This window comes from Triticum urartu, chromosome 2 (assembly GCF_003073215.2).
Source record: "Triticum urartu cultivar G1812 chromosome 2, Tu2.1, whole genome shotgun sequence".
NCBI lineage: Eukaryota > Viridiplantae > Streptophyta > Magnoliopsida > Poales > Poaceae > Triticum > Triticum urartu.
This window is the reverse complement of record NC_053023.1, coordinates 752,138,689-752,149,242: the sequence shown is the minus strand read 5'-3', so window position 1 is coordinate 752,149,242 and position 10,554 is coordinate 752,138,689. Positions and strand designations below refer to the sequence as shown.

At 41.6% G+C, this 10,554-nt stretch overlaps 1 protein-coding gene across 1 annotated transcript; it reads left to right on the top strand.

Annotated features, from left to right (window-relative positions):
- Positions 1-3,367: 3,367 nt before the first annotated feature.
- On the top strand, positions 3,368-6,153 carry LOC125538587 (calcium/calmodulin-dependent serine/threonine-protein kinase 1-like). Its single transcript, XM_048701852.1, has 3 exons — positions 3,368-4,279; positions 5,118-5,194; positions 5,781-6,153. The coding sequence occupies exons 1-3, from the start codon at positions 3,368-3,370 to the stop codon at positions 5,854-5,856; spliced, it is 1,065 nt and encodes a 354-aa protein (XP_048557809.1). The 3' UTR covers positions 5,857-6,153.
- Positions 6,154-10,554: the final 4,401 nt, after the last annotated feature.

Sequence of the window (10,554 nt, the reverse complement as noted above, 5' to 3'; positions counted from 1 at the left end):
ACAACAATACTTTAGAATGATACATGACACACAATGTTACATGCCAAGTATGATTGACCCTCCACTTTTGACAACGATCGGCAATAAAATGAGAGGATTATATGGTTATGGTACATATACGTAAGTATGATCAATCCTCTTACTAAACAACAGAAAGTATCCTATTAATTATAGGATTATGTGGTCATCTATTCCAATCTGGCACTTGTAGCAACGTTTATATTGTTATTGGTACAAATGCGCACACCCCCTCCTCTCGTTAGATACCATATGGGCCGGACCATGTAAGGCATGAACCGGGAGCTCCCTTTCAGCGAGCAACTAAGGAAGGAGCGTCACTTGGGATGGGCGGACGGAGCGTCACTTAGCGCGCTCTCAGCCGTCGCCACGTGTCACGCTCTCGGCGCTTCCTCTAAATTTTTTTACGCGTCTTCGGCTTTTTAGATGTTTTTTTTCTTTTTTCTTCGGATTTTCAGTTTTCCACCGGTCTTTCTTAACTTTTGGACAAAAAAGTTTTTTTGCGCGAAAAACATGTTTTTTTGCTTCCGCGAGAGGCACGGCCATGCCTCTTGGAAACGGGAAAAACACGTTTTTTTTACTTCCACGAGAGACATAGACGTGCCGAAAAAAATGTGTTCATTTTTTTCTTCCGTGGGAGACACATATTTTATTCCACGAGAGGCACGGATTTGTTACCGCGAGCGGCACGGCCGTGGCTCTCGAAAACGAAGAAAATGCGTTTTCTTTCTTTTTTTTCTTTTGTGAGAGATACGAGTTTGCTTCCGCAAGAGGCACGGCCATGCCTCTCAGAAACAGAAAAAACCGCGTGTTTCCCTTCCGTGAGAGGCACGGGTGTGCTTTCGCAAGAGGCACGGATTTGTTTCCGCGGGAGGCACGACCGTGCCTCTCGAAAATGGGGAAAAAGACACATTTTTTTTCTTTTTCCTTCCGCGAGAGGTACGGCTGTGCCTCTCGGAAACGGGAAAAAATTATGCTTTCTTTTTGTTTCTTGTGCGAGAGGCACGGCTTCTCTCGAAAAGCAAAAAAAGAAAAGTTTGTCAAAACCTATCAACATGGGATATAGTTTTGAAGATCTCGATGCGAGGAATCCAATGATGAAAATAGTTCAATCTTTGGACGCACGATTTAAGAGATAAAATATTTTGAATAAGGAAAAAGCTTCCCCTCATCCAGCTGATTACAATCTGTGCATCAACCGCTTGGGCTGCTTGACGTGTGTCCCCTTGAACCACACATCCTTGGTGTTGAACCTTATCACCTCACGCCTTCATCTCTAGAAAATCTCTATCAACAGCAAGCGCCACCAACCTTTCTTCCTTCACTCTCTCCGTACCAATTCCCATCTAGCGTCGCTGGAGGATGCCGCCACCAGCCCCTTTGTCCTTTCCTCTCTCTCTCTCTCTCTCTCTCCCTCTCTCTCTCCCTCTCCCTCTCTCCCTCTCCCTCCCTCTCTCTCTCTCTCCCTCCCTCCCTCTCTCTCTCTCTCTCCCTCTCTCTCTCTCCCCCCAGCTGAGCTCCCATGGCGCTCCGCCGCCAGCCCCTTTCTCCTTCCCACCTCTCTCCTTTCCCCTTTCTCTCTCTCAACAAATGAGCTCCCATGGTACTCTCTCCTCGGGTGCTTTTTTTGCAACAAGATCTATGTTGCAAAAAATTTCTTCAACAAGAGCTATGTTGCGAAAGTTTTGTAAAAAAAGTTCTGCAAGGTCCCAAAATTTTTGTGAAAAAAGTTCTGCAACAAGGTCTCTGTTGCAAATATTTTTTTACAACAAGACATTTGTTGCAAAAAAAATTGCAACAAGATCTCTGTTATTAAACTTTTCTGCAACTAGACCAATGTTACAAAAAAACATCTGCAACAACACTTGTGTTGCAATGATGGAGCCGCCGCTCATCTGCTCGATGCGCTAGATCTGACGGCTTGCGACCCGGTGGATCTTCTAGAAAGATCAGTCGGCGGACGTGTAGCACGACCCAATATTCAAAACGGATTTACGAAAAAACGGAAAACTCATAGGTTGTGACAAGTGGCGCACATGCAGTGCGCCACTTATCGCAACCTGGGAGGTGGAAGGCACCTTTGCAAAGAGTGCTCCTTAATTAGTGATTTCGTCCCTTTCCCGGTTTTGGGAAGCTTCGAGAAGCTTCTTGGCCTAGTTTTAGGAAGCTTTTCGATGCTTCCCCCCTTTTTAAATATATTTTTCCTTTTTGGGTCTTTTTAGACTGGTCTTTATTGGTTTTTTCTATTTTTTTAAACTGCTACCAATTTCCAAATTCGAAAACTTTTTTCAAATTCATATTTTTTCAAATTCTTGAACCTTTTCAGAAACATATGAACTTTTTTTTCCAATCTACAAACATTTTTTCAAATCAATGAATGTTTTGAAATCCATGATTTTTTTTTCAAATTTCTGAACTTTTTTCAAAATATGAGAACTAATTTTTAGAAGTTGATGCTGTTTTTTTAATTCGTGATTTTTATAAAAAAAATCAATGAACTTTTTGGCAGTTCATGATTTTTTTAATAATAATTCTAAAACAACTATTGTTCGCGAACACTTTGCAAATACATTAACTTTTTTTGAATACAAAATATTTCTGAATTTCCTATTTTAAATATTTTTTTGTATTCTCAAATTAATTTTAGTTAAAATTCATTTTATTGTGAAGAACAAGTGAATTTTTATTATTAAGAGCATGGCAACTTTTATTTTTTATCATGACAATTTCCAATGTGTGATTCCTATGTATTTTATAAAATGAAAATATAAAGAATGGCAAATTTGTGAATGGGCCAGCATTGCTATTTCTAGGCGAACACTGGTTTTACACCTTTTAATTTATATTCAAATTTGTATTTGTTCATTTTTCTTCTTCTGGGCAAACACTGTTCTTACATTGGTTTGGTGAAAGGGCTGTTGTTGGCCATGTTTTTGAGCATGGAGGCATGCTGGGGAGTGGGCTGGGGAGCGACCAAATTGGTTTTTCCGATCGAGCCATTATTAATGTCCTGTATATACTCCCTCCGTCTTATCTACTCCGCATATTAGTTTTGACTGAAGTCAAACTTTATAAATCTTGACTAAGTTTGTAGAAAACAGTATAAGCATTTACAGTAACAAATTTATATGATGTGAAAATATATGCAATGATGAATCCACTAATACATATTTGGTGGTGTATATTGTCCACAATGTATATTTTGATATATATTCCAATAACTCCTATGCGTCCCCCAGCTAATGAATCGTACTAGTATTAACGCCTTGGTATACCAAAAACAAGAAGGCATTTAATAACCAGTTATCCACAGCGTATATTTTGGTATATATTCCAATCTCTACTCCTAATGAAGCAGTTGATAATCTTCGTCGGTCAATTTTCATCCCACCACTTTTTTTCGTCGGTTAATCTTCGTCACATCCCCACTGCCACGCCTTCGTCCACCGGTTTACGAAAGAAAAAAAATAGCCCAGCCACCCCGCAGTCCCGCACGACCTTACCTCCTCGATCCAACCTCGACATCCATCTCGCCGCCACCTCCTGCTCCGCCCCGCCGTGCGCCGCCCACCGCCACCGTGCCTGTGCCGCCGTCCTCCCTATCGACTCCACTGTCCGAATCCCGCCGCCGCCGCGCCTGCGTCCCTCCCCAAACTTTGCATCATCCTCCGCGATCCAGATCCAGATCCCACCCGCCGCCCGCCCCGCCCCATGGGGGGCTGCCACGCCAAGCCGCGCACCCGCCACGCCGACGGCGCCTCCCGCCGCCACCCGCGCCGCCTCCACCCTCCTCCACGGCGTCCGCCACGCCGGCCTCCAAGAAGCACTGGACGACGTCCCCCTTCTTCCCCTTCTCCATGCCCAGCCCCAGCCCGGCGCACCACCTCTTCTCCTCCTCCTCGGCGGCCTCCCCCAGGGCCTCCTCCAAGTCCCCCGTCCCGGCGGGCCCCAAGTCCCCCGTGCCCTCCTACCGGCCAGGCGCCTCCTGCGCCTGCCCTTCCCACCGCCCTCGCCCGCCAAGCACATCTGCCACGCGCTCGCGAGGAAGCACGACCCGCCGCGCCCGGCGATCCCCGAGGAGGACGGCGACGGCAGGAGGGGCCTCGACAAGGGCTTGGGCATCAACAAGGGCTTCGCCGCCAAGTACGACCTTGGGGACGAGGTCTGGAGGGGCCACTTCAGCTACACCTGCGCCGCCAGGATCAGGAAGGGGGCACGCAAGGGGGACGCCGTCGCCGTCAAGGTCATCCCCAAGGCCAAGGTGATGACCTGCCCGCAACCTCTGCAAACCCTTGAGTTCGGATCCCTTCGCTGGTTTTCTGAAAATTCATGCCGCGGGAGTTTATAGGCGATCTTAGATTTGTGAAAAAAGATCAACTATATCTGTGGGTTTTATGTTGTACTACAAATGTCCTTCATGTTTTTTAGTAGAGTAAATCTACAAAGATGTTTATTGACTAGAGAAAGGTAAAGCATGTTTTTCTGAAAGCAACCGTTGACTAACCGCTGACTAATGTAATCAAAGCTGTCAAATGCACGCCAGTTGATTTCTTAAGAACGTGACTTTGTTATAGAGGTTCTGACGCCAAATGCTGCCTTCCCCTGACATCATGGCTTCATGTACTAACATGCTATTGATCCACATTGCGCATTGTGAAAAGAATATCTGATTTTATCACATGCAGCATACCTTTATATATAAGAATAATATGGATTATGAGATCTTCTGCGTACAGCATTGTTGCATGGTACGTACTAGGTAACATATTAAATTATGTGTTGTGAAGTATTAAATGTACCCACTTGAATGATGAGATCTGAGTAAGTCCCGTCATTTTTTGTGGTGGAGTTTACACTTGATATTCCGTAACTACTTTGCCTATCGCTCTTTTCTCAATGTGCGATCTGGTTTAAGCTCTCCATAGTTGCAATCTCTGTTATTTGGGTCACCACATTTCAATGCCTCACTTGAGGATTAATATCATCATTTTGTCGTAGCTAGGCATGAACTTAGTTCCTCAGTCCTCGTATGTACATTTTTTTTGTATCATCTGAAGTTGCTCTAATCTCTTGTCCGGAGGGAGGTGAAAATTTTGAAGGCTTTAGCAGGGCACAAGAACCTGGTTCAGTTTTATGATGCATATGAGGACAACGAAAATGTCTACATAGTCATGGAGTAAGTTCCAGTACCTTGATACTCACAATGTGTTTTGACTTCAATTTTACATGCTATGAGGATGCTCTCCTTAAGATGTCAAGTAGAGTAGAGTAGCTTTTTGCCCTCGTTATCAATACTCTCAACTACAAGCATAGAAAACAAACTCACTGAATAATCAGTTCCATTTTATTAACCCAACTTCAATAGTTTTACAGTCCCTTTTTATTAAGATTCTTTGATCTACTTATTGTTGGTGCGGCGATGATTACCTCTCAGAAGCATATAATGCGTTATCTTGTGTGCTTAAAAACATATTTAACAACCATATGTTATTTCATGCATATGTCTGGACGGTTAGTTACCTTTTCAGTTCTTAGGTTGGTTCTTGTTCTTACGTTAGTTCTTGTTCTTACGTTAGTTACTATCAGTTCTTGTTCTTGTTCTTGGTGAAATTGTTGTGCTATAACAGTGAGAGTATTCTATATATTCCTATCCAGATTTGACATTTAGTTTCCATGTCCTTTATTTTTCTTTTATTCTTAAGGAAAAAAAATGCTAATTTCACCAATCTGCTCTTATTGTAATGTTATGATTTTGTTTCCAGGTTGGCACAATTTTATATTCAGCTCAAAGAGGTCCGGCGGTACAGCTTAGGAAATAAAGTCGAATCAATTTGGTGAGGATAAACTGGATTGCCTTCTATTGTGGTGGGTCAAACTATTGTCTGAAACACCAACAACGACAACAAGCTTTTTTCTTCTTTCTCTTCCTAATAGAATGTTGATTGTATCTATAAGATATGTTAATAGATTCACCAAAGTCTGATTTGGCACTTATTTCTTAAGCTCAATGGAGAGGTCAAATTGAGCTATAAGCTGTTTGCTACTGTATTTCTTTAGTTCCAATTTATTGGTTTGATTTTAAGGTTCTATAACCAAATGATAGTTCAGATTGAGTACATGTTGTTACTCCACTTATTTATAAGCTACCATTTTCTATTATTTTAAATTGTTAACTATTGACTAAATGATGCAGATGATTTCCCCATAGGATAACTTGACAATTTCCCCATAGTATCTTTATTTGACTTTGTTTCCTTAGCATTAGCATTATCTTCAAAGCCACATGATTTGCAATCTGGTTCAACTGGCGATTAGTCATGCGGAGCTGCTTTCTCCAACTATCTAAACTTCCAATGGATACTTGGAGAGTTCATCAAAACTTATCTCGGCTTATTTCAATTTTTTATTGTAGAGTTGTCTGAGGGGAACCCATGCTTCTTCTTACTGAATCATCTGCAGCGTCTAGGGAATAACAGTGCTCTGACAGGTCGTGGAAGCTTATGAAGAATTGTACAGTAAATAAGTGGATACTTTGTGTTACTATTGCTGCATGAATGATGCGACCTTCAGCTGTCGTGTGAATAGAAGTGAGTTGCTGATTTCTTTAAAATAAAATCGACCTTGTGTGCTAAACTGCTAATTTTTATATGAATGGGAGATAGACAGAAGAAGATAGATAGAGTTTACCTTGTTTACGGATTGTTGTATGCAACGTCTTGAGCTTGCGTTGGTTTTCCCTGAAGAGGAAGGGATGATGCAGCAGAGTAGCGTAAGTATTTCCCTCAGTTTTTGAGAACCAAGGTATCAATCCAGTAGGAGCCCACGCTCAAGTCCCTCGTACCTGCACAAAGCGATAGCTACCCGCAACCAACGCGATTAGGGGTTGTCAAGCCCTTCAGGTCACTTACGAGAGTGAGATCTGATAGATAGAATATTTTTGGTATTTTTGATATAAAGATGCAAAGTAAAAAGTAAAAGCAAAGTAAATAGCAAAACAATATAAAAGTGATGGAGATTGATATGATGAGAATAGACCCGGGGGCCATAGGTTTCACTAGTGGCTTCTCTTGAGAGCATAAGTTTTCTACGATGGGTGAACAAATTACTGTTGAGAAATTGACAGAATTGAGCATAGTTATGAGAATATCTAGGCATGATCATGTATATAGGCATCACGTCCGTGACAAGTAGATCGAAACGATTCTGCATCTACTACTATTACTCCACTCATCGACCGCTATCCATCATGCATCTAGAGTATTAAGTTAAAAACAGAGTAACGCTTTAAGCAAGATGACATGATGTAGAGAGATAAATTCATGCAATATCAAATAAATCCCATCTTGTTATCCTCGATGGCAATGATACAATACGTGTCTTGCTGCCCCTTCTGTCACTGGGAAAGAACACCGCAAGATCGAACCCAAAGCTAAGCACTTCTCCCATGGCAAGAACTATCAATCTAGTTGGCCAAACCAAACGGATAATTCGAAGAGACTTGCAAACATAACCAATCATACATAAAAGAATTCAGAGAAGATTCAAATATTGTTCATAGATAGACTTGATCATAAACCCATAATTCATCGGTCTCAACAAACACACCGCAAAAGAAGAAGATTACATCGAATAGATCTCCACAAGAGAGGGGGAGAACATTGTATTGAGATCCAAAAAGAGAGAAGAAGCTATCTAGCTACTAACTATGGACCCGAAGGTCTGAGGTAAACTACTCACACTTCATCGGAGAGGCTATGATGATGTAGAAGCCCTCCGTGATGACGGCCCTCTCCGGCGGAGCTCCGGAACAGGCCCCAAGATGGGATCTCGTGGATACAGAAAGTTGCAGCGGTGGAATTAGGTTTTTGGCTCCTGTTCTGATCGTTTGGGGGTACGTGGGTATATATAGGAGGAAGGAGTACGTCGGTGGAGCACCGAGGGTCCCATGAGGCAGGGGGCACGCCCTAGGGGGCGGGCGCCCCCTACCCTCGTGAGCACCTCTTTGCTTCCTTGCAGTAGGGTCCAAGTCTCCTGGATCACGTTCGGTGAGAAAATCACGTTCCCGAAGATTTTATTCCGTTTGGACTCCGTTTGATATTCCGTTTCTTCGAAACACTGAAATAGGCAAAAAACATCAATTCTGGGCTGGGCCTCCGGTTAATAGGTTAGTCCCAAAAATAATATAAAAGTGGAAAATAAAGCCCAATATAGTCGAAAACAGTAGATAATATAGCATGGAGCAATCAAAAATTATAGATACGTTGGAGACGTATCAGGCATCCCCAAGCTTAATTCCTCCTCGTCCTCGAGTAGGTAAATGATAAAAAGAGAATTTTTGATGCGGAGTGCTACTTGGCATAATTTCAATGCAAAATTTCTTAATTGTGGTATGGATATTCAGATTATAAAGATTCAAGACAAAAGTTCATATTGACATAAAGAATAATAACACTTCAAGCATACGAATAAAGTAATTATGTCTTCTCAAAATAACATGGCCAAAGAAAGTTATCCCTACAAAATCATATAGTCTGGCTATGCTCTATCTTCACCACACAAAGTATTCAAATCATGCACAACCCCGATGACATGCAAGCCAAGCAATTGTTTCATACTCTAACTTTTTCAAAACTTTTTCAATCTTCACGCAATACATGAGCGTGAGCCATGGACATAGCACTATGTGGAATAGAAGGGTGGTTGTGGAGAAGACAAAAAGAGGGGAAGATAGTCTCACATCAACTAGGCGTACGTATCAACGGGCTATGGAGATGCCCATCAATAGATATCAATGTGAGTGAGTAGGGATTGCCATGCAACGGATGCACTAGAGCTATAAGTGTATGAAAGCTCCAACTGAAACTAAGTGGGTGTGCATCCAACTTGCTTGCTCATGAAGACCTCGGGCATTTGAGGAAGCCCATCATCGGAATATACAAGCCAAGTTCTATAATGAAAATTCCCACTAGTATATGAAAGTGATAACTCAAGAGACTCTCTATATGAAGAACATGGTGCTACTTTGAAGCACAAGTGTGGTAAAAGGATAGTAGCACTGCCCCTTCTCTCTTTTTCTCTCATTTTTTTATTTTTTTTAATTTTTTTGGTGGGCTTCTTTGGCCTCTTTTTTTATTTGGGCTTCTTTGGCTCTTTTATTTTTTTGTAAAGTCCGGAGTTTCATCCCGACTTATGGGGGAATCATAGTCTCCATCATCCTTTCCTCACTGGGGCAATGCTCTAATAATGATGATCATCACAGTTTTATTTACTTACAACTCGATATTACAACTCGATACTTGGAACAAATATGACTCTATATGAATGCCTCCGGCGGTGTACCGGGATATGCAATGAATCAAGAGTGACATGTATGAAAGAATTATGAATGGTGGCTTTGCCACAAATACGATGTCAACTACATGATCATGCTAGCTATATGACAATGATGGAGGGTGCCATAATAAATGGAGTGGTGGAAAGTTGCATGCCAATATATCTCGGAATGGCTATGGAAATGCCATGATAGGTAGGTATGGTGGCTGTTTTGAGGAAGGTATATGGTGGGTGTATGATACCGGCGAAAGGTGCGCGGTATTAGAGAAGCTAGCAATGGTGGAAGGATGGGAAAAAGTGCATATAATCCATGGACTCAACATTAGTCATAAAGAACTCATATACTTATTGCAAAAATCTAGAAGTTATCAAAGCAAAGTATTACGCGCATGCTCCTAGAGGTATAGATTGGTAGGAAAATACCATCGCTCCTCCCCGACCGCCACTCATAAGGAAGACAATCAATCAATAAATTATGCTCCGACGTCATCACATAACGGTTCACCATACGTGCATGCTACGGGAATCACAAACTTTAACACAAGTATTCTTTAAATTCACAACTACTAAACTAGCATAACTCTAATATTATCACCTCCATATCTCAAAAAAATTATCATGCTTCAATCTTCTCTTAGTATTCAACGCACTCAAAAGAAAATTTCACATATCTTGAACACCAAGCATATTTATATTAAGCAAATTACCATGCTATTAAGACTCTCAAAATAATTTAAGTGAAGCATGAGAGATCAATAGTTTCTTTAAAACAAATCACAACCTTGCTCTAAAAGATCTAAGTGAAGCACATAGAGCAAAATTATAACGCTCAAAAGATATAAGTGAAGCACATAGAGCAAAACTACATAGCTCAAAAGATATAAGTGAAGCACATAGAGTATTCTATCAAATTTCAATTCATAGATGACTCTCTAAAAAGGTGTGTACAGCAAGGATGATTGTGGCACACTAACAAACAAAGACACAAATAATACAAGATGCTCCAAGAAAAACACATATCATGTTGGTGAATAAAAATATAGCTCCAAGTAAATTACCGATGGAAGTGGACGAAAGAGGGGATGCCTTCCGGGGCATCCCCAAGCTTTGACTTTTTGGTGTACTTGGATTATCTTGGGGGTGCCATGGGCATCCCCAAGCTTAGGCTCTTGCCACTCCTTGTTCCATAATCCATCAAAAGAA